At 38.4% G+C, this 27603-nt stretch overlaps 2 protein-coding genes across 24 annotated transcripts in view; both read right to left on the bottom strand.

The window, feature by feature from the left end:
- Nucleotides 1-5479, bottom strand: part of LOC115420676 (contactin-1a-like) — a 105298-nt gene extending 99819 nt beyond the window's left edge. The window contains exon 1 of one of the 2 annotated variants that reach the window (XM_030136115.1): nucleotides 5289-5479. The gene's annotated coding sequence lies outside the window, so the exon portion shown is untranslated. The remainder of the gene's footprint in view (nucleotides 1-5288) is intronic. The other variant, XM_030136112.1, reaches the window with a different exon arrangement.
- A 5608-nt stretch (nucleotides 5480-11087) lies between these two features.
- LOC115421065 (neuronal cell adhesion molecule-like) overlaps nucleotides 11088-27603 on the bottom strand; it is an 86198-nt gene continuing 69682 nt past the window's right edge. For 10 of the 22 annotated variants that reach the window (XM_030136746.1, XM_030136754.1, XM_030136749.1 and 7 more), the window contains 14 exons: nucleotides 27104-27301; nucleotides 26850-26920; nucleotides 26387-26612; nucleotides 26163-26278; nucleotides 25873-26077; nucleotides 24080-24202; nucleotides 23459-23635; nucleotides 20812-20847; nucleotides 20290-20349; nucleotides 19970-20092; nucleotides 18339-18497; nucleotides 17549-17680; nucleotides 15640-15718; nucleotides 11088-13236 (listed from right to left, as the gene is read on the bottom strand). In XM_030136746.1, the coding sequence (XP_029992606.1) occupies nucleotides 12990-13236; nucleotides 15640-15718; nucleotides 17549-17680; nucleotides 18339-18497; nucleotides 19970-20092; nucleotides 20290-20349; nucleotides 20812-20847; nucleotides 23459-23635; nucleotides 24080-24202; nucleotides 25873-26077; nucleotides 26163-26278; nucleotides 26387-26612; nucleotides 26850-26920; nucleotides 27104-27301 (1952 nt within the window). In that variant the 3' untranslated portion in view covers nucleotides 11088-12989. The remainder of the gene's footprint in view (nucleotides 13237-15639; nucleotides 15719-17548; nucleotides 17681-18338; nucleotides 18498-19969; nucleotides 20093-20289; nucleotides 20350-20811; nucleotides 20848-23458; nucleotides 23636-24079; nucleotides 24203-25872; nucleotides 26078-26162; nucleotides 26279-26386; nucleotides 26613-26849; nucleotides 26921-27103; nucleotides 27302-27603) is intronic. The other 12 variants (XM_030136763.1, XM_030136756.1, XM_030136762.1 and 9 more) reach the window with 5 other exon arrangements.

Consider the following 27603-nt stretch of genomic DNA (forward strand, 5'->3'; position numbering starts at 1 on the left):
AAATCAGGTATTTTTTTATATTTCATTTAATGACCATCTAGATCTTCATAATAGCTCAGGGTAAAGTTAAAGATTATTATATCATAGTTGAGAAAACTGAAGCAACAACAAAATATATCATTAACTGAATGTAAAAACAAGCATCTACAACCGCTGTCAGTTTTTAATGGTGAATGAATGTTGCAGAAGATGACAGTGTTTCCATGTTTACTACAGAGCCACTGAACATCCAAATGGGTCTGTATTTTACCTAAATTATTAATATGTATTAACAGAATGAGTGTTTCAAAATGATTAAACATTTTATTTGCCAGCAGCTGTTTAGATTTTTAAGGATGAAGTTGTAGCTTGAGGACCTAAAGTCTGTCATTGCTCTAACAGGTTACTTTCAGTTTCTTGTCAATGAACATGAAACTCCATCCGGGAGCAAGATAACACCTTGATGACATTGATCAATGTCATCCCATTTCCCTCATGAGTGGCCGGCTAAGATACTGGCCGATTTCCGAACACTCCTTGCTTGTCTTCTGCGCATTACGTTAATGGAAACACGGTAATCTGTTTTTAAAATAAACACCACTTTGGCAGATGCACAAAAAGTGATTCCCTGAAAAACCACTTTATCATAAACGAAATCGCACTGATAAAAACAAGCAGAAAGGATTAAATGTTCCTCGATAAAAAACAGTGTTGTATCTCAAGGAGAAGTAGATTTTTCATGTTTTTACAACCAACCAAGGTACTTCAAAATGTTTTAACACATCAGTGAATGAAAAGCATCTCTATTCAGCTGCTTTAAAGCTATAAATAGAAGCAAAGGCAACAGATACCATCAAGAGGATCTATTTTCATCTTCAGCATTGCATGTTCTGCATGTGGCTTACACTTCATATTGTTATATTCTTGACCTCAGCAGAAGACGACAAACCCAAATGCAACTTATGGACACGCGTACTTCACATTGGTGCAATGGAACCTGAATCTAGAATGCTAAATAATTATTCATAGGGGATATGACAGAGAAAAGTATTGTAACTGGCCTCCTGAAGTGCCAGAAGCAAATATTTGAAATCATTATATCCATGTAGGCAAGAGAGGCCCCTGAAATAAAGGCATATTCCATTAAATAAAGCGAATTTAAGAAAATGTCTAATATAAATGTAATTTTCTTATAGAGAGCCAAAATCCCACCCTCTGTAGTGTGCCCCATGGGAAAATGTATTTTTTGATCCTGTTAGAATTGTGCCACCAATTTACAGACAAATAAAACACAAAAGATAAAAAAAAATAATAATAATTGTACAAGTAAAGAAGTCATGGTATGTGGATAGATAGTTAGAAACATGTAGATTTGTGATTTGCTCAATAGACTGTGTCTCTTGCTAGACATGAAACATGTCACCAACACCAAAGCAGCCACTGCCATGGAACATTTTACATTGAAAAAGAATTAAAAGGTGAAAATCACTACAGTTTGATCATGTTAAAGCTGCAGAGACATCTTCAGACTCTGAAGAGATTATGGACAGAGACACTTTCCATGATGTAACCTCCACAACTTTCAGGTGTCTAGCCTTTATAATTAGGTCTGATACTTCAACAGGTTACCACAAACTGTGACTCTCTTTCTTCTTGTAAAATTCTCTTTTAAACTGACAGACATCATATGTGTAAACCATGACATAATTCACACATTATAAAAAAAATTAAAAAAAAACTGACTCTTCCTATTGACTGTAATGCAGTTTCTTCAGGAATAATGTCCCATTGAGCACAACCAACAAGTGTCAGGGCTTTGACTTTATAGAAGACACAACTAGAAGCTGACGTCATGTACTAATGCTTTCTTCTAACTACTGGTGTCAGGTATCACCCATTTACAACAGCATAATGTAAGTTAGCTTCATAGTTCTGTCTACAGTAGCACACTTTAAACAGTGATCAACAAGTGAGGTACAAATGGCCACAGTGCCAAAGAGATTTTACCTCTTTCCTGTGTTTCTCTGCATAAGATTTACTGGGTCACATGCATGCAGAGAGCAGAGAGCATTCCACAGTGGGAGAATCAATGGCAGGCCTAGTGCAAACTGTACATAGACAGACAGAGATGGCAGATGGGGACTGAGGCCCTTTCTCTTCCTCAAGCATGAACAGTAGAGAGGTCTGTCTCCAGGCAAACACAGAAAACGTCATGTCTCTGCCTCACTGCCGTACCATTAGTGGATTTCGCTATTGATCCCCGGTCCGTAAGTTGCTGAGCAATCTAAAGGAAGCATCAAGACAAGAGCGCTGCATGTTTTGTTAGCAGCACAGAAAGAGGCATTTATACAGGCGCTAAGGACAACACTTAAGGCTAGTGTTTATGTGTATGTGCGTGTATGTGTTTCTCTTTACTATATCCATTCCTCATGCATTTAATTCAACAATGAAGCAAGGCTAACAGACGTATTCCCTCCAGCGTGACTGACACTTTATTCAGTGTGACAGAACAAACATCGCCTAACAAACTAGCCTCACTGCTGCCAAATGCCAATGCTGCCAATCAGTTTAAGGTCTTTTTGAAATCACACGCAGAATCTATCTTCCTCTAATGCTTTGGCTCTTTGTCCAAGACTGTGTTACCAAGGGCTTAGAAGGACATCTGGAAACAAATGTAATTTCCTAAAGGGAATCTAAAAATACCTTAATCTTATATGGCAAATGTCCAAATGTTTGCTCTGAGGACCACTGCCCTGCCGCTTCTATATGTTAAGACGTGGTGTTTAAAGAAGTGGACAAAAGTTATCTTTATGGCGCCTACCAGGAAGTGAGGAAAGTGAGGCAAAAGACAGCTCTATTTTCCGCTTCAGGTGAGCGTGGCCTGTCTACCTTAATATATGACAGAAGTGTGTGACTGAAGCTTCAAACCCAAGAAGAAGTAAATGTACGGGTATGTTGAGACACTTGACTGTGATGCTAATGGAGGCTGAGACCAAAGCCTTGAAGCCTTGAAATGCATCTCAGAACATCCAAATCATCATCTACTCATCATCAGCTCTGTGTTATGTAAAAAGTTCTGTGGTCTTACAGCTAATGTGCTCTTATGAAACAAATTATTATACAATATATACTACATTTTGTATTGCACAACACTGAGGATGAAAATATTTGTTGCTTTGCTGTCAGATTACCCTACTTCCAAGCAGAGAGGAGCTCAGTCACCTGAAGGAGGATCTGTCCTCGGGGTGGGTACAAGACAGCAAGGATGCATTAGCAGCAGTCAACCTTACACAATTCATAAAGTGCTCCCTCTGACAGGCGGCCAGGGAATCCCATGGCACTTTATAGCACATTTATTGTCCTGATTGGGTCTGGACAAAAGACGCTGCAAGAACCTGACACATGGCAGTGAGTGACAACATAAAGCACAAAAAGTAAGATGACGAGCAAGCGGCATGAAGTAGAGTTAGTCTTAAAAGGAACAGTAATAATGATATTCTAATATTAAAAAAAAAAAAAAAACTCTATTTCTTTCAGTCCATTCCATCCTTCACACAACTAAATTTTAAGTAGCAAATGAAAAGGTCATTAGATGTCATATTTGGGGTCATCTGCGACCGCTTCTTATTCGTATTTTCTTTGCCACTGGAGCAGTATTTAAATGACACTATTCAGACACAGCAACTCAAGATATCTTAAGAAGGCATGAAAATACTTCCAAATTAGGACATCTAGCATAAAAATTACATAAACAGGAAAAGTTTAAAGTAGGCTCAAGTAAAAAAACACAAATTATGATGGCATCATGCATCAGGTCCCAGTTTTACTGGAATGCTTCAGTAAACAACCATGTTTTTAACCTTATTTAAAACTAACATATTAATTAAACTTAGTATATGGAGGATGGAGAACTTCCTGAGAGAGGTGACGCAATAAGAAAAAACAGCTTCCTGTCTCTTCTGCATTGATGCGTTTCCCTTTAACAAAAGTGATTCTTGGGTATAAGGGGATACTTCAGGACAACTCAAATATGAATCATGGCAAATTGTGATTACTTGAAACATCTGGCTCATCACTGTCACGGGCCAAAAATGTTGTCTGACCTTCATCGAACTTGTCTCATTTGATCTTCTAACCAAGACCCTCAGAAAAAGTTCTTGGATGCGTTTCAGATTTTCTCAAATGTCCTCTCATTACATCCAAATCAACCAACTAAAACAAGACATGGGTGCATACATAAGTTACACCAAATTTTTAGTCAGTTGAAATAAAACTTGTTATCAGTGCTTAACATGATGGGATAAATTTGCCATGGTGACTCTATCCTGCAGGACTTCCTGGTTCCTTCAAACAACCATGAATCCATTTTTGATCTGATATTACATTATTAATCCATTAGACCATTATAAAAACTTAGTCCATGATGCCCTTTAAGCCATGTAGCCATTATCAAAGACATCTTCCTCATACAGAATGGCATCATGTGAATCACTGAATGAAATGAAATGGAAATGGAATCCATCTTTTTCCTACACCCCTGGAAACCTCCTCTGGAAGTCCTTACACCTCACTTTTTCTCTGGAGCTTGGTGTGATGAGTCAGGACGCGCCCATGACACCTTCCCCATACCTGAGATCCAGAATAACCCACCACTGAGCCGTTACAAAGCACTACAGCCTAAGATGAACCTTATGCGTTCATCAGCCCCTGGACTGACACCAGGACGTGCGTTTTAGTTCCACCCCAGATGAAAGTGTTTACAGTGTCGGGTGCTAATCTCTTGGATATGAGGCAGGCGGCAGTTTCAATCATCGGTATGTGCGGCGCTACAGACTATGGCCTCTGGCGTGGTCTGATTACCGCCGAATGCAAAAATCACACTTAAGACTTCAAGCCTGGGTTGCTAAATAAGGCTGAAACACATCACACCATCGATAGCCCCCCATCTGCTCCTTGCATCGACTGTTTTTTGCAAGAAAAGTGTATGTCAGGATGTGCAGCAGATCATGTAACAGAAGCATCCCCAACACGCCACGTTAAGTCAGATCCTGCACACGCATCTCTACGTCTGCATCTGTCACAACGCTGCAAAAATGCATTTTCTTCGCATCCCCAAAAAATCATCTCCAATTCTGCATTGCGGAGAGCTGCATATACCCTCCATCCCATCCGCACATCCCACTCAACCCCCGTTGTAAACAACAGTGATTTCCCAGCTGTCAAAACGCATCGCCCGGCTTCTCTGGGAATAAAATGGAAAACAAACTATTTCTCCGAAAAATCTGGTCGAGGTCTCCCCGTGCGCTTACCTTCTGGAGCGGGTAAATGTGTCCGTCCGTCCGTCCGTCGGTCCGTGTGTCCTTCACGATGCTCACACCTGCTCAGCACCGCATCGCCGGGCGCTCGAGAGCGGGGAAAGAAACTGACAGAGCGTCGGTCTTGTCCCCGTGGACTGGATGGAGGCTTATGACTGTCAACTTGGGGGGGCGCTAGACCGTCTTGTTCTGTGGGCTGGCTGCCAAAGTGGTGTCCAGGTTCCTCCAGATTCCCATCACATCATAATGGACCACTGTGACAAGTTAATGTTTATAAAAGCTTGTGCCACATCCTTGATTTTTACTGGAAGTCCGGATAAAACAGAGTGCCTCCTTCTTCTATCTCTATTCATGCATAGTAACATGGCATCTTTGTTAAAATATGCCATATCATATAATACAGGGTATGTATAATATTTAAAAATATTGTCTTGTATTTCATGTGGAACCAGTGAAGCTATGATGTTCATTTAGATTAGAACTGACTCATCTCCATCTGCCACATCTGCTCACCACAGCCTGTGTCCATGGTTTTATTCCACTCCTGTCCACATCATTCTCATCATCACAGTGGAAGCAGGGGTACATAAACCATCCTAAATGTAATGCTAAAGCATCCCAAAAAAAATAATAATAATAATACATCCAGCACTGTGGAAAAACCTCTGATTTTGTTGTTTTTGAGGGGTTGAAATGATCAGACATATCCATTTCACGACACCAAAAAACAGGGAATATGTACACTGTAGGGAAGATAAATACACAATGAAGAAAATTTGAATTAAATGTCTTCCACAGGTTTAAGTCAGTACTGAGTGCATCTTCTGTTCCCATGACAAAAAGTAGCTCAAACAGAAATGTAGAAAAACTTACAACACAAGAAAACAAAAGCAATAAATGTTATGTTGTCTTAAAAAAGAGTTAAAGACTTGTTAAGTGCAAAGGGACATCATGTGAAATACTGGATGCTGGTTTGTTTAAGTGGTTTTTATTGTGAGATTTGTTTTTAATGCAATATTTTTCATATATCCCAGTTATAGCTTAACCCATTAAGATCCAAATATCTACCGGTGACCAAAATCCTCTACAGATATAAAATGTTGAATGTCTTCTGAACCACTAATTCTATCAATTCATGTAAATAATTGGTGTAAAATGCAGCTTTTTGTCTTGTCATGGTCATCAGATATGACCCATTTGGACGTTCAGTGGCTCTGCATAGTTAACAGGAAAACACCGTCATCTTCTACAGCAATGATTCGTTCAAACCCATGGAGTTGGATCAATGACAGTGGATGGAGACACTTGCTTTTATGCTCAGTTAATGATAGGTTTTGCTGAAAAGTCTTTTTTTTTTCTTCAGTTTTCTCTGTTTTTGATAGAATAACCTTCAACATAAATCTGCGCTTTTATGAATATCTACATGATCAGAAAATTTAATATAGGAAAAATACCTGATGTTCACTGAAAAAATGCAAAATACAGAGGATAATATTACACTAAATAGTGATAAATCTCTTATGAAATGTTAAATAAAGAGAAAAATACATTGAGGAACTGACACAAAACTTGCACCAGGTCTTTATGGGATAATAGAAAGACTGAGAATTGCATATGTGTGGCCATTGAACCTTTTCTAAAACAACAGCTCTAATGGTCTTCTGAGGTTTTTGCACAGTCAGTTATTGCTACTTCTGATAAGCAATGAAACATGAGTCATTCAGTCCCTGAGTCATCGGTTCTGATGAAGTCTCTTGGATGAGAGATCAAATGTTTTTAAGAACAAAAACAAGTCCAGCTGAACTCGTTTGTGAAATAATGATTAACAATGAGTTGGACAAATGAGACAAACGACAAAAAACAGAGATTACCTTTCACTTGGCCATCATCCATCAGCAGCATGTCATCAATCTATTCAAACTATATCTAAAATATTGTAACATTATTGCTGTTAGTGTAGTCATGCATCATATCTATTTTAGCTAATTTCAATGTCTATTATGACCAAATATCCTCCTGTGATATAATAAATGAATAAATCATACCAAAAGATTTAAAAGTGATAACTACCCTCAGTTTTGCTGAGATTTTGTATCTTTAGCCTCTGACAACATTTTGATTGACTGTGTGTTTCCTGCACAACTGCTTCCCACTTGTAACCAGCCTGGGTTCCATACAGTCTCTATTTATGGCTCTATATGAAATCTTTAATACAGTATTCACAAGGCAGAGCTTACATACACATATAAAACTGTAAAATCCCCAAGGGTTCATTTCATTTGCTCACTTTTTATTTGATGATGCATAACGCAAAGGTCTGTGCACACTTTGCATTTATTGATTTAAGAGGGAAAAAAAGTCCTGCCAAAACTGCTGACAGTGAGGTATAGAGCTTTTCTTGAGTGACTGTGACCTTTTTTTCAGGGAGGTATACTTTTTCTAAATGATTGGAGCACCATAAAGTAAATTTCACAGTTTGGGAGTTTCAGAGGGAAATTAAAACATCATTAGACAAAGCTATGTGAACTGCAAATAGATACCACTATGGGTAAATAAGAAATAAAGGTGACTTGTCCCGTATGTTAACTGGAAATCTGTTTTTCATCTGGGAGATATCAAAAGGGCACCTCCACTAATTACAATGAGTGTGCCATGTGTCAGACCAAACATGAGACTATCTCATCCCATGGGATTAAATTTAAATCTTGGATGTAAACACCACACAGCAAATAATAATCTGCTGTGGCGCAGCCTATAAATAATGCAGGAATATTTGAGAAAGAGCAGGGTGGAATTAATTGAAGGATTTAACCCGGTTGGCTGAATTTTTGAGTGAACATATCAAAGAACTTCTCAAAATTATGACCAGAAATGAACTTTACATGAAGGTTACAGCTCTATAGATGAATGGCTGCTACTTGATTCCTGTAGGCTGATATTATTCAGAGTTTTCATCAAAAAGTATTGTTTCCTTTGAGTTTGCAACTGTTCATACACAAGAAAGAAAGACATTATCCTTACCCCACAGGGATGTATTAAAACCTCAGAGAATCTTCGCTGAAGGGATTGAGTAACACTGAGGAAATTCATAATATTCACATAGCACAGAATAATACAGGGCCTGAAAAGATATTATTTTGCGTGTGGGTTATCCAAGATCTGGGTGTATTCACTCCTCAGACAAACACTTTTGTTCCTCTTACAGAACGGCAGCGCAAATAGCAAATAGAGATGGATCCTGCTGGTGAATAACACTGTTACAAGGCAAGACTCTGAGATGGATAAGAGGAAGAGCAAACACCCTGCTGTCTGGAGGGAAGAATAGGTGGCTGTCAACTGACAGAGGAGGGGTGGGGGGCATAGGACAAGAACGCAGGGGAAGGGGAGGGGGTGAGGGTAAGTATGATTTAGCCCGTGATCTCCAATGGGGTTCATGTGGAGGTAACCCCCACTAACCAGCCACCCACCCGTACTTAATACACATGGGGCAAAGAGGGGCGCATAGGGAATAAGAAAGAGGAGTGGAAAGGGTGATAATCCCATACTATCATGACAAAATGGGGGAGGGGTTTTGATAGACAGCGTTAAGTCTGATCAAAGCACTTTCAAATCATTTATCCAAATGGAGATGAATGAGATCTGTCATCACATCAGCTTGTCACCCCACCACCACCACCACAAGAAAAACTAGAGCTAGAAAAAGTGATGAAATATACAATACTTCTACACCAATAGTGGAGATCATCTTAATACTGTGGATATGTGAAATGTAAAGCACAAAGAATGTGTCACTCATGGTTGTAGCAGCTGGGTCTATACAGACGTTTGTGTAAGTGTATGTGTTGGTAAACCACTCCTCGGCCATATGGAAATGTCACAGAGTAATCATAAACAATTATCCTCCCCGGCTCTCACAGCATCAGAGAAGGGCACATTAACATAAAGGCACAAAGGGCCCTCCACTTACATCTATGGAACAGACCTCCAAAAGCTTAACACACTCAAAAATACCAGAAACTAAATGATGCTGTTTCTGATACCAGCCTTTGATATCATTTGTTTTGCATAATGCGTTATGGAGAGCTTGTACATTCTGAAGATCACGTCCTTCACTTGAGCATCTGAGGTGCAAATGATTTGCTTTAAGGTTGTTTGAAAGCAGGACTTTAAAATGTGACCATATAATGATCTTTCTTCCCCCAGTTGAATCCAGACTGAAGGTAGACAAATACTACCTGCTATAGATCAGTTTAAACCAGGCTTTTCTGTCGGCAGTAAATCAAGGAGCTGGACTGAGAGGAGGTGGATAATGGATGTTATGGCAGACATACCGCCGACACAGAACGACTCCACCGAGAATTGGATGAGGGATGAGAAGATGGTAGGAGGGGGGTGGGTGAGGAGGGACAAGAAGGGGGATGGGTGGGGTTCAGAAGGGTAAAAGGGCAGCTGGTTGTTTGATGGCAATTTACCAATAAACAGACAAATACTGTGTTTCTGTTTGGATTTAATAGGTACCTAAATCTCAGGAAGCCTTTGTAAATGTGGACAGAGTTCAATTAAGAGGGGTACAAAAAAGAGCACTCATTATCAAACTTTGTAGGACAAACCTGGAAATTATCAGTCGACATTTACTCAACAATTTCACATAATTTGAATTGCATTTACTATCCTGTATTCACTATTAAAAAAAAAGCCTGTTGCTCATACAGATATCAGCTCTATTTTACTCACTATCACTAGGTGGCAGTAAAGGCAAGAAGAAAAAAATCTGTGAAAGCCAGGCAAATTGATGAATCTTCATCCAGTAGCTGAAGGTCTTTAGGATCACTGCTGCTGCGATGGGAGTAATTTATTCAGGTGCAGAAAAGAAAAACTTTGTTCCAACCAGCTGCACTTCATACTGATCCCCTCATCTGTTATTAAATTCTCTTCGGGAACAGGTCCAGTTGGAAGGAAGGAAAAAATATCCATCCTAATTCATCAATATTTGCAGCAGCAATCCCCTGTTAATCACTGCCATTATTATCCCTAAACAACTTTACCAAGGAAAAGGAATTAGTGTACCTGAATGAACAGAAGGCAAAGAGTCCTTGCCACAGGGAGAAAGTATTTTCAAGACATTACCAGACTCCACTCCCTGACACCATTGCTGTGTGATAATGCACCAGATGGCAAGCTGCTCTCTTGCTATTACCCTGACGATATGACTGTAATGGAAATGGAGGTGCCACAAGTGAGCGCCAAAAGATGGAGCCCAACTGTCGTGTTCCATAAGGCCTTTCTATTGCTGCTAAGGAGACTGAGGCAGGTGTAGGCATCCATATTTACACAGCCTGCAGTTTGTGCTCACTGTACATAGTGCTGCTGCTTAATTTATGCAGGTGGCAGTGTTTCTGCAATGTATACGTGTAGATTTGCACATTGCTTTCATACTATAAAGTTTGGCATTTTCTTGGCATCAGTTCCCTCAGATGAGTATTAGTTGTTTGTGTGTCCTCATTGCCAAAAACACGCCCACATGCATGCATAGAACTACACAGGAACTCTTCTTGTCACTGTCACACTTAAAAATTATAACCACTTCTCAAAATAGTTGCAAAAATGTAGCACAATGCAATGGACATCACTTTTTTAATGCAACATCATTTTGTTATGTTGTAAAGAATTTATGATTGTGTGTTTCCTGAGCAAGTATAGATTCAGTAACAGAGTTTTATGTTGAAAATTACAACACTCATTTCAAGAAAAAACAAGCAATGCTATTTGAATTGAAGAGTCTGAAAAGTGAAATTAAAGCAGATAATTGTTTATTCATTCATTGTATTTCCAGTAGCTTGAATTTCATACTTGCACTAAAAGGAGAAACTTAAATAGACTAAAAAAGTATTTGTTAGTACAAATCTGTTTCATAAATACAAAACCATTTTCAATACTGTCAGAAAAAAAGAATCATTTTGGCAGTATACTGGGACTGCTTTTAAAACCAATTCAAACCAGGATAGTATAATTCTGTGCATCATCTAATATTTTCATGTATCTTTGTCTAGTCATATCAATATATGGAACTCCAGAAACAAACCTGTTGACAAGCAACTCAGAATATGATCAAAATTCAGTTTTCTGCTCAGTTAGTTACAGAACAATGTACACTGTGCACAGCAAAAAAAGAATATATATTTTCTAAAAGTAGTCTATATTTAATACAGTCCTATCAACAAGTTAAACCATGTCATGCACAATATTGTCTCTTAGGCTGCCTTACAAGCTGCTCGTCCCTGTACAATCAATTAAGGTATTTACACATATTCTACACATCTTTCAAAAAAAAAACTTGATGCAAGTTAAGAGAAAAGAAATCTTGATCCCATCCAGAGGCCCTCAAGCAGTTAGTACAAGTGAACAGTTTCTATCTAAAAGGAATAATATAATGTATCAGCACACACAATACACACACACACACACATATACACACTCACAGATACAGTATTCATACATTCAGACACTGCATTACAATCGGACAATCTACATCACAACTGCAGACTGAAAACATAGCAGACATGGTTTTAACAATATTTTAGTCTGATCCAATGTGGGTGCGTTTAGCATTTTGGAGGAATCAAAGCCAGTTCTGTGTTTGAAGGCATTGGGAGATTAAAAAAAAAAAAAAAGATGACAAGAATATATAAATTATTCCTCCCTCTTCAGAGTCGTCTTCTCATGCTTATTTTATCCATCCATGGGTGTGACTTCTGCATTCCTACCACTGTTCCTGTTCCAGTCACTGAGCTCTGGAAAGAGACTTCAGAATTGAATCAGCGTTTTGAGGAAAAGGCACTACCTGCTGAAGGCAGCGCAGCACACTGCCCTACCCTCAGCACTCCCCATTGGTCGTTAGATTGAGCCTGATATGTGGAGGTCACATGCAGGGCAAAGGTTATGAGGTCATATTACATGCCATGCTACACCGCAGCTTCCTCCATCACAAATGCAGTTGGAGCATTCATCAGAGTGGTGACAGATGGAGATGTGTCAATGCACTTGATGCAATCTCAAGCATGCTCGGTGCACTGCTCCTAACAGTCAGTTTACACATAGTTCACTTTGTATATATATATTTATATATATGTATATATGTATATATTTACACTGTACATGATCTGCCTTGCGCTCTGTAAATGCAGGATGTAGTTACATTATGGAAATACATTATTAAATACAGATTCCTGTACAATTTTCTGTGTTGGGAAAATACATGGAGTTATAGTTCATACACTGATTACAAATTGAACATAGGATACTGTAATATGTAATAACCCATATCAAAAACAAAAATAGTGCAGATGAGCACTGCATAGTCCATAGTAGATTTCTGGTAAGAATGCAATACTTGTTAATTTCAAACTGTTAATAAATGAATTTAAGTCATTTCAGGTATTTCATGCACTGTTAAATTGCTGCACAGATGTCTGACTGAACTACTTCCAACTATCTTTTTAAATGCTGCTTTGGCTACTTTGAGCCATGGATTCTCTCTAAAAAATCATAACTGTTGGTGAGTTTTGCATTTCTTATTTCAAGCGTGTCACTGGAGATGCACATAAAGCCATGCGGTGTCGGGGACAGCCCTGGATCAGAGGTACGGGGATTGAGCAGTCAGTGCAGAACCTCACACTGGTTTGTGAGACCAACTGGCTAAACAAATGAGTTCAAGGAGTTCATGGCGTTAATAGGGGACGGGGCCTCTGAGCTCTCATGGCCCTCAGCAGTGTCCCTGCTGGCACTCTTTCCACTATACTGGCCGATAAATGAGCCATCCTCGTTGAACTGTCCATCTCCTCCTTCACCGTAGTCTACTAAACTGTCGTCACTGTCGTCTCTCTTAACTGTCCCATTAGATGGCGTGCGGCTCCCTTTTAATGGTTTATGGTCCTCATTGTCACTGAAGGAGAAAATAACATGCAGGTGTTACAGGTGAGATGATGTGACAGATGCAACAAGGAGACTGGTGATTACTTTTTTTAGATGGAGCACTGAAATGCTGGTGATTATTTTACCACAGCCCACTTAAATTTGTAGGTAACGGTAAAATATATTTCTTGATTAGATAAATTTCATAACATAATAAAAGTATAAACTCATCAATTGAACTTTAAAATTAAACAGTGAACACTCCACTGCACAAGAAAAATCGAATTTAGTTTGCTCCACGTCTAAAAAACGGTAGCTATGAATGATTAGTTGGTTTCCATCAGGCAACAGGGGAATAAAGCTCAAGCAGTCATACACTGATAACAATTCCCCCTGGAACCAAATATGAGGTGATCAAAATGTAGTTTGACATCCACCCTGCTTTGTCCCTCCCCTCCCAAGACAGAGGTTGTAATGAAAAAACTGAAAATAAAGCAATGATATGAATAAAACTCCAACAGCAAGGTTTCAGCCAAACATTCAAAGCAAGCATGATAATAATTACAAATAGGCAAAATGCATGAACAGATCTGCAAAGAAAGTTTTCTTTGGATATCAGAGTTGAAAACATTCAACGTACATGTGCTGAACATTGATGAGAACACTGAAAATCACAAAGCCATCATAATACAATGTGTGGTTTTCAATTTAAATGTAAGATTTGATATACAAATCTCCCCCAGAACTGAACTAGTAATTGCACAGTAGATATCACTGTTTTCCACACACTGTGCATGATGAAGGCTGTATGATCAATGATGACAGCTGTGAATGCTTTTACCGCGAGCATTTTCTCCACAGTGACTTGGCTTCCCCCTCATATCATGACCCTTACCTTTCCTGAGACCTACATCTTTGAGATCAGATCAGGAGATCCACCTGAGATCCCACACAACACAAAATTCACTGCAGTGGTGCTATGCACACACTGCTGTACAAGATTTGATGTTAGTGTGGCACTTTGACAGGCACATACTGTATGCCATGTACACAGTCTGAACTTTTGCTCTCCAGCACTCAAACAAGAACAGCTGAGTTGAGTAAAGTTATGCCTTTATTGACATAATATACGGGTCCAGCTGAGCTTTATGAAACAGCATGGATATAGTGTATACTGTCACAAAGGCACTAGAATATTTGTACACTTTGCCATGTGATTTTGTCTACTTTGTTCTCTGAATTGATTTCCACTGGAGAGGTGCATTTCGTTTTCCCTCAAAACTACAAGTTAAAGAGTTTTACTGGAAAAACAATGGCTACTAAGCCAGTTCTTATACACTCATTATTATTACCTCCCTCACACATGCTGATCATTTATTTATAGATATGCATCTACATTACTTTATATATATATATATATATATATATATATATATATATATATATATATATATATATATATATATATATATGTATATATATATATATGTATATATGTATATATGTATATATATATGTATACGTGTGTAACAATAATTCCATTCAGCACATTATTGCCTAGAGCAAATTCTGATAGATCTTCACACCATGCATATCACATTTATTATATATCAATATCTATTTCTCACAGCATATAATTCATAGAACAGTTTTATGTATACATAATACAAAAAGGAATATAAAATATAAAAGCAAGACCATCTTATAAATTGACTTATAAAAACAATATTAAAAAATGCTAGTTCTACAGAAGTAAAGTGCTTAATTCTTATTCTTATTCTGCGTGCGATTGGAGAAGCAACCCAGAAAGAGGATGCTAACAAGCATAGCTGGATAAATGCTGTAACATAGTAGGAATGATTCAGTATATTTCTGTCGTAACCAAGTCATGTATGTAAGTAGCAATACACGAGGCAAAGTGTTAATAGTATATGTACTGTACAGAGAGTGTATATGAATAGCTCAGTAAGAATGGGATTCGATGCAGTTTAGGATGTGTTGCAAATGAATCTAGCTTATATATTTTTTTTTCCTGATAGTGTTATCTGGAGATTTTAAAGGCCCACACCTACAAAGCCCAAAAACCTGAAGAATCTTGCTTCTGAAATGACACTACAATGCCATCAAGCAAATACACAATATAGAGTTCCACACATGTAGCATGCCATCCAGGATGTCCCAGAACCCAGGAAAAAATCTTGTGCTTCACGATGTTAGGAGTTCAGATGTGCACACTTCTGCTTGTTGTTTTGATTTCCTGTGATGATGACCCTGGGTCACTTCTTGGTCAGCTGTAAGGATTGAGAGGAGGATGGGAGAGCAGAGCTCCAGTCCTGCCAAAGACAACAGACCTGGGCAGAAGACAGGGACGGGGCAGCGGTTCATGGGTGACATGGGCTCTGGGGGCTCCAGAGGCTACAGCGCTTTCTCTCACCTGTATTCCCCAAAGGTACAGTCCTCTTCTTTCATGGGCTGAAACTCTGGGTCTGTGTGTGCGTCCTCCTTTTCTTTGACTGAGGATTAAAGTTGAATCAAAGTCAAACAAAATATGAAGCAATAACCAGCCGTCCACCTCAATGTGTCACAAATATTTGAGTGAATATCACCAAATGGAAATGAAACATCAAGTGTTACCTTCTACTAGTATTAATGTGAATATTAATAATTGGTTCACTATCATTACCACAGCTGACTGAGGAGTTGATAAACGTTACCAGAGGGCTTTCATCAAAAAACATGATGCATGCTTTAGCTCCACTCCAGTTGATATGTGACACATCTTACTCATATATAATTTGTTCCTTCACTTGCTTCTGTTGTAACAGTGTCAATGCATGTAATATTTGTTTCTGAACCTCGCAGTAGATGGGGGCATTTTGTTCCTGTGTCTAATATAGAATTCATGTTTATTTCTTTTTTCCTGTTCCAAAATCCCAGGGAAAAATGCCAGAACATATCCACACATTCCCCTGCGGCTCTCTCTTTTTGGTACAAATTAAAAGACTATTTGTTATGGAAAAGTGATGCCACTCATCTATGAATTGAGACACTGAGTAAAGTAGAATTGTGTCCAGGGTGTATCTGACATAATATAATCAGTGATCAATCATGTATTCAAGCTCCCTACCTGTCTAAAATGCTTATGATTAGCTAGAAACCTGGGTCAAAATTCCCGTGTAAAATCAAAAATACAGGGAAGTTGTTGTGGAGTAGAAGTCATGTGTCTTCTCAGACCCATGAATCATGAATGTTTTCTGTCCTTCAATATGAAAAACCTGAGACCTCATTCACAGTTTATTTATAAAGTTTTGTATTAATTTTCAGCACAATACAGTGTCTTGTATGGTCTACACATGCAGGCACACATAATTTTCACAAAATCTGTTCCATCCAGTGTATCCTTTGTAGTTATCTGCATTTACTTTTTACACCACATATACAGGTTTTTCCACCTATCTTCACACTTATTAGAACACCCGAACTGATGAAAGATCTGGCACCATCCACTATCTTTTTTCTCGTATGTCAAATCACACTGATCTTAGGCTCAGTGCAGGATGGAGCTCAGTGCCTTTGCAACATAGTGGAACATTTGCATATGACGAAAGAAGATGTGGTATTAACTTTTATAGATTGCCTTTCAACATTAAGCAAGGGCCATCAGATAATAATAGGTCCTGTTGGCCAACTGTGGCTCATTTAGACCTTTTTGTTTCATCAAGTATTTTGGACAGAAGTATTAATTTTACCTCCACAGATTTAATGAATTACTTTTGAGCCCCTGAAAGTGGAGGGGTTGTAATTCCTTAATGGTAAATGCAATATTTTTGTTAAACGTTGAATTAAAGTCCACACTTTAATCACATCTTGACTATTTCATTTCAGATCCACTGTGGTGGTGTACAGAGGAAATGTTATAATATTTGTCTTGCTGTACAAATACTTAAGGGCCTGACAGTAGGTCTGTTGATTAATAAGTACTGACCCTGTCAAATAATGCTATAAATGAAATAAAACATGAATAAAATCCGGCAAAAGAAAACACTGCATAAACAGCCGTCTTTCAGCTTCTCATTTTCAGCTGACTTTAGTAGTCACCCAATGGCAGGAATATTCCACTAGAGTACATCCTGTAAGCCCGACTACTTTTCTTCAGATTCACTCCCCATTCTTGACTAAAATCGCCCAAATTCTTAGCTAACAGGGGTCCTTTTACAGTGAAACCCAACCTACATGCTTAAACCATGTTAAACAATAATCCTGTTTAACACAATTATGTCTCTGTGGGTTCAGTATTAATGGTGTAAATCTATAAATGTTTGCAGGCTTTGCGTACTACTCACCAGGGTACTTCCCCCCCTTATTCCTCTGGATGAAGCAGATAATGAGAAGGATCAGGATGAGAAGAGCGATAGCACACATGAGGCCAATGAACCATCCCTGAGTGGCAATATCCACCTGTCTGCTCGCCACCGCTGACCAGAGGGAGAGAAGAATACTTAACATTTGCAGCCAGATGAGCTATTCCCAGTGGTGGATGGGAAAGATGGTTATTAGCTAAAACAAACATGTAACAAGTGCAAATCAGAATTATTATTTTTACATCTGTCTTAATGTCTACAGTTAGAGATTTCAGTTCATGAGTGGATCAAGTTGCACAGTTACAGAAGAAGACAGCATTCATGTTAGATTTAGACATCTCATGGTTATATTCATTCATTAAACCACCAGGAAATCAGTTGTTCTCCCGCAAATGTGCAAGGACGATAAAATAAGCACATAGACAAACACAATTACTCACACAGATCAGTGATATTAGTGTGGTTATTAAACACAGAATGTATATTAAAGCTCTATATGAGCATTATCTATGTTTTCTAATTACCGAGCTGAGAGAATGGACTTGAATTAAGTTCAGATTCAACCACGTAATCATGCGCGTTGCTACAAACTGTCTTTATGTCACTACAGTGCATGCGTACCATATAGACTGACCACAACACATCTGTTATACCCATGCTTGACTGGGTTAAAGATACTCAACAGCACAAACTACGACACAATCTACACACGACACAGCGTGAGGTTTGACCACGCTGAGCCGGAGCTGGAACCACCCAGGAATTGCCTCACCTGGGACAGACACCAATATCTCCTTGGAGTGGTGGGGCGGCTGGTCGGCGTGACCTTTGGCCACCACACGCACCTTATAGGAGAGGCCCGCCTTTAAACCCGTCATCAGATAGTTCTGAGAGCCATTCACATGCTCTTTCTCCCACTCTTCACCTTCATCTGCAGAAGGGATGTTCATGAAGAGAGGAACATTCAGGCGAGCAAACAACTTTAATCAGGCCATGGATGATGACATAATGGGAACTCAGTGGATTAAAAATTCACACTGTCACAGTTTGTAAAAGCTTTAGTCAATGGATATTCTTTTCAAAAACCAATTTTACAAAACAAATGCCAAGTGGTTATTTCAGAATTTATTTCAAAACAGCTGAATAAAAATTGAAATATGAGGTTATTTCTTTTTCATGGTGTAAAACGAATTGATTTTCAAGTTCCTACAAAAAAACATTTAGATGTAGTCATTTATAATGCAACACCAGTGAAAATGGTGCTGTGTAGAGAAAAAGAGGCATTAGATTACTTGAAAACTACACAGTAAACATGTCTTTATATGGAAGTCTGAGATTACTAATTCCAGAGGGTTCAAGAATCAAAATAAGGAGGAGAGTATGCTTACGTTGACTGTAAAAGGCAAAGACAAGACCCAACACCATCAAAGAGAATGACTTAGTTAGAATCTGCAGGTATTTATTTAGTGATATGCAGTAACTTTTAAAGCTGACTGTATACTACAAACATCAGATCAACTGCATACTCAAAATTCATGGGCAGCTGGTTTGACTCTAATAAATCATTGTCCCTGAAAATTATGTCTTCCATGTACCATAGTCAATTACAAAAAGCAGAGCCTACTATTTCTCCATAAAGCACCATCCATATTGGTGCTCTTTCCTCATAAATGACCACATCCAAGTTCTAAATAGTTAAAAATATTCTAAAATTGAAAATGATACGTCTACCATTAAATTTCACTCATCTCTACTTGACCATCAAAAAGAAAAAGGCCTTGTATTTCAATTGAACCTTTCCCACTTCTGAAAAGAATATCCAGTGATTACACCACACATGGACTGTCACGGTGTTTGTAAAACTAGACTATATCTACATAAGTGGATTAATGTGTATAGTTATAGACTTCTTCAAAATGGCCTGTGAACATGACATGGTGATGAACAAAATATGAAATGTGGCTGATTGATGATTGCCACTTTGATAATTAAATTACTAGGTTCTCTGTTGAAATTCCATAAATGAATTCATTAAACAGTAGGTGTGAGAGAGCCATACTACAACACCACAGTATTTTTCATCCTCGCTGCAGGTGGATAAACACAATAGAGGGCACTTCAGTCAAAATTAATTGGGATAATGAGAATGCCTGTGCTGCTTTTTTGTGATGTTTATCTACATAGGTTCCAGCAAGATTGCCATGGGAAACTGTAGTAATGCTATTCAGTAACAGAAGCGAGTCATTTGGAACCAAATCACAGACCGCCATGTTTATTACTTCTGGGTCCATGCTGGCAGACTTGTGGCTGCCAGTATTTCCATTCACCTGCACAGGCCAATTATGAAGTAGGAGTCTCTTGCCACCTATGTAGAACTGTCAGAAATGAGGGTATGTCTCTTACTGTCATCTATTTTGTACTCTATATAAATGCTTTTCTCCGGGCCCCAGTAGTCCCAACTGATCCGGACCCCATCGTCTTCAAGTGACGAGTTAACATTTCCAAAATCTCCACTTACAGGCAGCGCTGAGCACACAAGAGAAAAGACAGCCAAAGTGATTGGTCTGTTGGTAAAAGGGCGGGAAACGTTTGATTTAATTATGATCAATAACACTAGACCTCTACGTTAACACAATCTCAAAACAAACACATGTAAGAACACACTAAACTGATCATATAATTGTATTCAGGTACAAACACAGACATCACAGCGGTATCAGTACCCTTGTGGGTCGGATGATGTGGAAAGGGCCGTGCAATGGGATGAGAGGTTTGGGTGTTTCCTGTAAACAACATGAAGAAGGGTAAAGACTGCACCACACAAGACACACAAAGAGACGCAAAAATTTTCCACAAGCACAAACACCACAGACACTGAAGTCATTATACACAGTGCACACAGTTCATTGGAATGCCATGCAAAGCCTCGCCAGCAGCCACCATGGAAAAAAGTGAACGAGTGGGTCGAAATCGCCAAAGGCACAGCAAAAGAAAACGAAAACTGCAGCTGAGGACTTTGAAAAGACTCATCTAGTCTTATCACACAACATTAAAAGGCACATGTCACATGGCGTCTTTATCTGTGTGGCTTTGAACTTTCCCAGCTTTGAACTCAGCGGAAGGCCGCAGAGTATGATAGAGGCAAAGGGGAAATTGTTTAAAGATGAAAAATGCATGCTCGCAGTGGGTTTTTGAAGCTATGGCTATATCTGTTAAACATGCAGCACTCTCAACATCACTGGTACCTGCGCCCACATTTACGTCAAACTGTGATATTAGAGCTTGTAAAGAGAAAGAGGGCACAGAGAAACAACAAGACAGGGGTCACTTTGGCACATTCTTCCCCCTCCATGGCACTGGATGTATCAAAACAACACAGCTCATCATGTATCAGTGCAAATGGATCACACTCATGTTCCACTACACATGTAATGTATACACACTGTACAGTGTACTATGAAAGACTGATGAGACACAATTTGCAAACACATGGTACCATAGCAGCAGGACTGCAACAAGTATTCGCAGGACAGATTAAGTACTTGGTTACAGTTTTAATAAACAGTGACATGTTAGCAAAACAATTCTTTCTTCTACCAATAGAGAAAAACCCTGAAGCAGTTCAGTCACATTTTGCAGAAATATTATTAAAAACCATGCATTCTCACATTCAAGGATCTGGAATTAGTTAATGAAGTAAGAACTAAGATGAACTATGAACCAATAAAAATATTCAGATCCCTCAAGACAATATCTTAATAGTTGACATTCGCAGAGTTATTCACATCCACTGAAATGGACAAAATCCAGCTTTGGAAATAATTATTAGACTACTGTGATGTGGTCTTGAAATAATTTTGTGCTTCTTTCTTTTTTCTTTATTGATTTTTGTTCTTCAGTTTGTTCCTCTGCAGTCTGTAATAAACAGCTGTTTTGATGATTCCTAGTCTCTTTACAATGACTCTTCATGACGACCCAAAATGTGCATCGAATCATAATCATCATGCATTTCGCTTCTTAGTTGAGTTATAATTTCTTTTGAACTGCCTTAACCCTCAAATCCAGAGGTTTTGGATGTCTGCCTCTCATTTTTCATTCATATTCCATTCATATTTATTCTGTTGTTGTTTTTGTTGTGAACTCTGACAGAATCTCAGGAAGTTTTAGTTTTTTTATTTAGTCATGTTTTTAGCTCCAAAATGATTTTTTTGTCCACAAAAGGCAACTTAAATCCTTCTATTCAAATATTATTGTGGGTTTTCAGGGTATTTTTTCATATCCATTAACTGCTCATGTACATTTGCCCAAAAAGAGTTTTCAATTGAACAAATGCAAACAGTGACACAAATATTTTTTCATCATTATTCACATTTGCTATGCTATTGCTATCGGCATCTAAAGATCCAAATGAGGCTAAAAGCAGGTAAACTCCATTTCACCTGACTTTACGAGGCACATTGATATAATTAGAGGTTCAGCAGTTATTTTACAGTTTGAGTCTGGTCTTTGAGGATTATGCACATAATGATGGTGTTACAAAACTGTTTTTGGTCATTTAGTATTGAAACTTTGCTTTTCTATATGTGGTGTGGTGTAGTGTTTTTATACATAACTTACTCAATATACACATATCACTGTATTTTGTTGTGATAAGCTGATGCAATGTCAACATTTATTTTTCAGCATTTTTCACAGAACATTGCTGATCATAACACTGCCCCCACAGGCTTGTACTGTAGACACTAAGCATGATGAGTAAATACTTCATCCACCTCTCTTCTCACCCTGATGTGTCCATCACCCTGGAAGAGGTTCAATCTGGACTCATCAGACCACATAACCTTTTTCCAATGAAACAGTCCAATCTATAATGCACCCTAGTCAAATCATCAGGTTATTTAAAGGCTTTTACACAGAAAAATTTAAGGTAGTCAAATAATTATTCCCAAAGCTCAATATATTAAAAAACATGAAAAAAGTTTCTGGAGGTCTGAAGTTTCCAAAAATGTATCATTACTTTCAAATAATGTAAAATAATCCACTAGTTGATCCTGAATTAATTTACAGAAGAAACACACAATAGCCCATGCTTTATAATAAAGATTTTTGTCTTAAAGAGGTTCTATGTAGTACTGATATTCTAAATTCTTGACAGCAGGTGGAAATCCTACACTAGAACACTCTTTGGACCAAAACCACCAATGAATCAACACTATGTATCCACAGACTGTATTGCTCACTGAGCAAAGTATAAAGCTCAGTGTTTACACACATCTGTGGTATCATCAAGTTTTCTTCTTCAAATTAAAACTCAGACGCTTATTTTCACAGTTGGTCAAACTGACAGTGTCTTACAATCTTGATGTGCTGCATCAGCTGATAGTTTACATTACAGCTCTGTTAACTTAGATCTGTTTTTAGATAGAAATCAGCCACAGTAAAATCACAAATCACCTCAATTCTCTGTATGGTTTGTGTTGTCAATAGCTGCACTAAAGATCTGTTTGGAATCATTCAAACAAGGTTAGAACTGTCACAGTTTAGCATGCGATTTAGTCTCCCATACATCCCCTGATCTGTTTGTGAATTCTTTATTCTAAATGGTGACAATAATTTTAGGCCTTCCTTTAAATGTTATAGTGGAAATACTACATACAGCCCTTTTAAGAGGAATGTTCCTCATTGTAAAAATTCATTTTGAGAATACTAATGAAAAATAGATAGAAAAAACATTTGATTAAATACAGCATGGCGCAATGGTGTTTCGGACTTAAATATCACATAAATACATGATCTCTGGTATGACTGATTAAAAGTGGAATTCCTCATTTATCAGTCAAAGGGAAGGAGCATGCATGCTGTGCAGGTCATGTTCTGCATTCAGTGACTTACCTTCATCCATGATGGTGACAGCTTCCTGTGAAATGGCTGGGCCTGCTCCCCTGACTGTTTTGGCATTCAAATAAAACTTGTAGCGTGTGCTGTACTTGAGGTTGAGCAAAGTGACTGAGGTCTCGTTGGCGGGCAAGGCCAACTCCTCCACTGGGCCCAGCTCATTGGAGTTATTGACTATAATGATGGAGGATGGATGACACGGAAATGGAGCGATAGAATGATGGGATGGGGTTGAAGTTGGGAAGCAGTGAGGTAAGTTGAGTAGAGATATGAGAACAGAAGGGTTGTAGATGGAGTTTAAGTGTCAATAATGACAAAGGTGGAAGTGAAAGTGTTGAAGAGCACAGAGATGGTGGGTTCAGGAGTAGAAAGCAGGAGTGACAAAAGTTTATTTGTTAATTTGTTTTTTAATTGAATATAGTTTGTTTTAAATGCACTTGGACTAACTATTAACTATATTTTTATGCCCTGTGTCTAAAAAACTGAACAGGATGAAACATGAAAACTACAAACTATGTGACGAAAGGTGAAACTAAACTCTAGGCAACAGTAAAAATGTTCAGTGAAGCCCAGTACTATGACATATTTGATGACTTATTGTTTAAGAAAAGGCCTCACCTGGCTGATATTTGAGGGTGTAGCCTGTAAGACGTCCATTCCGGTCATGAGGAGGATTCCATTCGAGTGTTAGGGAGTCCAGGTTGGAGTTGGTGATAACAAGGGAGGAAGGAGCACTAGGAACTGCACATAAAAGAGGGTATTATTTATAGAAGAAAGAAGGTGAAACTCAAGATTTAAGATACTTTGTCTCATCAAGATCCTTTTTTTAGAATGTTTAAATGTACCTTATTTATTGATTTATTTATCCTACTACTAACTACTGTATCTATATATAATATCCTCTGTATATATGAGGGATGTACTAAAACTCTCACATTAACATGAACACCTGCTTTGTTGTTTCAGTTTTTTTGTCTTTTGGCTCCGTCCCTCTTACAAACTGACATGTTCTAAATGGGTACATTTTGCATACAGCGTTGCATTCATAGTTTTTTGGGGTTTTTTTTGCAGAATAAACATTTATAGGCTATAGAGTCTCTGTTTATAGTGATTCTTTGCTGTGGGTATGCATTAGAAGTGTCTAGTTCCTCCAATTTAACCAGGTTTGTGTAACATATTTGACTCTAGTCAAGTCAGTGTTTTTGTGTTCATCATGGCTTTGGCTTGAAACTGAGAACTTTGCAAACTTCAGAAAAACAAAATGACCATTCAGGAAAATACATCAAGATATATGATTTTTTTGTCAATATCACCCAGCTCCTGCAACTAATGATTAGTTTTACATATTTTTGTTGTCTAATCTGTCAGTTGCTTTCTCACTGAATCAATTCATTGTTTGGTGATAAATCTTTCTAAGGGTCCAACATGATGTACTCAAATGTCTTGTTCTTGGACCAAACCCCAAAGATATTGGCTTAGTAAAAAGTTTGCTGCCACCTAGGAGTGAAAAAAACAATATAGAAACTGGAAATCAGAAAAAATGTGATATTTTCCTTCACTAAAAATAGTTGGAGATTCATTTTAAGCTATAATGTGGGATTTTTGGTGTTGCAAAAATTAAATAATTACCTTCGGGATATAATAAAAATAAGAAACTGTTTACAAAAAAATGGTATAAAAAACAAAATGATGTTTTTTTGGACAGTGAAATACATGACAGAGCTGTAATTCCTGATTTCTGTTACAGTTGAATCGTTTTTGTTTCTACAGCTCTTATTTGTATCACACAAATAAGACGGACACCTTCATATCGCTTATATTTCTCCTTCATCTTTACTTTTTCAAATAAGCATGAAACAGCATTAGGTATACAGTCCCAGAAAAAATTATAAGACCATTAAAAGTCATCAAAAACAATGGTCATGCAATCAAGTACTAACTCTTGTGTGTATCATGTGACTAAAACAGACAGAAAAGAATACATGGAATGCCCAGAAGCACTGTTTTTGGCAGTACAATGCTATAGCTATTGATGTTAGAATTTAAGTGATTTTGGTTATTGTCAAGAAAACATGGAAAATGACAAGATATCAGCTCTGAAATTAAACTCTTATGAGCTATTTCTGTTGTTATCATTATATTTGTCCAAACAAATTTACCTTTAGTTGTACCAAGCATTAAAGTGAACAAGAAATTGAAGAAAACAAGGGGTGGTCAAATAATTTTTTCTGCAACCGTATTTAATCTTTTGCTTTGGACATATAAGACAGAGCTACGGGAAGAAGATGTGTATTTCCAAATCCTGATGCTTCTTCTTCAACTTATTGGTTAATCAGTCAGTTGGTAAACTTCTACTCCCATATTTTATTCTAGAAAGGACAAAACCATGAACAGAGAGTTCTTTCTCCTACCTCCCTCTGGTGTCTCAAACTTCTGGGTTGGGCTGGCGGGGCCTTCTCCTTTGCCGTTATAGACTCTGACATTGAATGAGTACAGACTGAAGGCATGCAGACCAGGTAACATGCCCCGGGTGTGGTTCCCGCTGAAGGTCAGGATCTGCTTTTCTACGTGATGGGGATTGTGTTTGTGGAGGCTGCGCTCTCTCCAGTAGTACACCTAAAGGACATAATTAGCGTGCAGTAAATATTACGGAGTTGTGTGTGTTGCTGCTCAAATTGCGTGTGGTTTTTTTGTACTGTACCTTATATCCTTTCAGATGTCCTCTTATTAATTTAGCAGGAACCGGGTCCCAGTGCACCTCTGCCAGAGTGCTGTTCAGAATCATGGCCTGCACATTTTCTGGAGCTGCTACTGGCACTGCACAATACAGAGGGAGCACAACACAACATGAGTAAATGTTATTGAGACTCAGCCAAATGCTTTACCCCAGGCTTTGTAAAGGTCTCAGGAGTCTGTGGAACTCACAGTCTTCTCCTGAGTATCCGTGGGCAATAACAGGCTCAGGTCCTGCTCCATAGTCGTTCACAGCCTGAACTTTTAGCTCATATGGAACAAACGTGGGCGTTCCAGACACCACAAACTTGGAGTTGTTAGCCACAGTCACTGAGGTCCACTCGCTGTCCAGAAACTTTTGCCTCCACATCACTCTGTAGTGCAGTCCTGGACCATTGGACTGGAGGCCTGATAGTGGCTGCAGGGGAGAAATTTTGACATTAAACTAATCTTGTATTTCTGCAAAACATCACTGAGAATGGTGTTAGTGATTGAATTTAAGTGAACTGCAGTGAATATAACAAGAGTTTAAAATGGAGACTTGTGAGGCTAGTTAATAACAGAACAGCTCTTCATAATACAGTGACACTTTATATTCCATGGGTCTCCCTTGACACTAAATGCTGCAGGAAATTAGCAAATTTTGCTTTATTACCTTCCATGAGATTACAAGATTGTTATGTTCTGTTCCAAATCCCTGTACACCTGTTGGGTTCTCATCAGGAGCTGAAGAATAAATTAGTAAGGACAAAGTGAAGCGTTATTACAATGAAAATGTTCTCAACTTAATGTCTTCCATGTAACATGCAGCTCCAACAAGAACAACACATATGATTTCTAACTGATTTAGTGATTGCTTTTGCATTGATTAAAGTCAGTAACAGCCAGAGAATCAGCTCAGTCCAATACCTGCAGGTTCTGTCTTGTACACTCTGGAGGGGAAGCTTGGGCGGCTGTAACCCACAGCATTAAGGGCCATGACTCTGAAAGTGTACTGGGCGTAGGGCGACAGTTTCAGGTGAGCTGTAGTTTTGGTTCCGGGGACTTCAGTGAGATTATGCCAGTGACCTCTGTGATGAAGTGAGTCCTCATACTGAATGAGAAATTCTGTGGAATATATAACAGACACTTAGAGTGTGGTATGTATATTTGAACACTTTGAATACAATCTGACGGGATGTTTAAGATGCTGCAACAAATATTTTTGATGCTTTGGGATGCAGTGTTGATCTATACGGCAAAGTTTTACCAAAATATCCTCAAATATCGAAGTGAATGTTTTCCTTCAGGCAGTGCCTTGAGGCTTCAAAGAAAATTCTAGGAGGGAAAGTTTTTGTGAAATGAGTATGGGGAATCTTGTAGCTCATGGAATTCAAGTGGAATGGGAGTCAAGAACACTATGCATCACA

The sequence above is a fragment of the Sphaeramia orbicularis genome, chromosome 6 (assembly GCF_902148855.1).
Source record: "Sphaeramia orbicularis chromosome 6, fSphaOr1.1, whole genome shotgun sequence".
Classification (NCBI taxonomy): Eukaryota; Metazoa; Chordata; class Actinopteri; order Kurtiformes; family Apogonidae; genus Sphaeramia; species Sphaeramia orbicularis.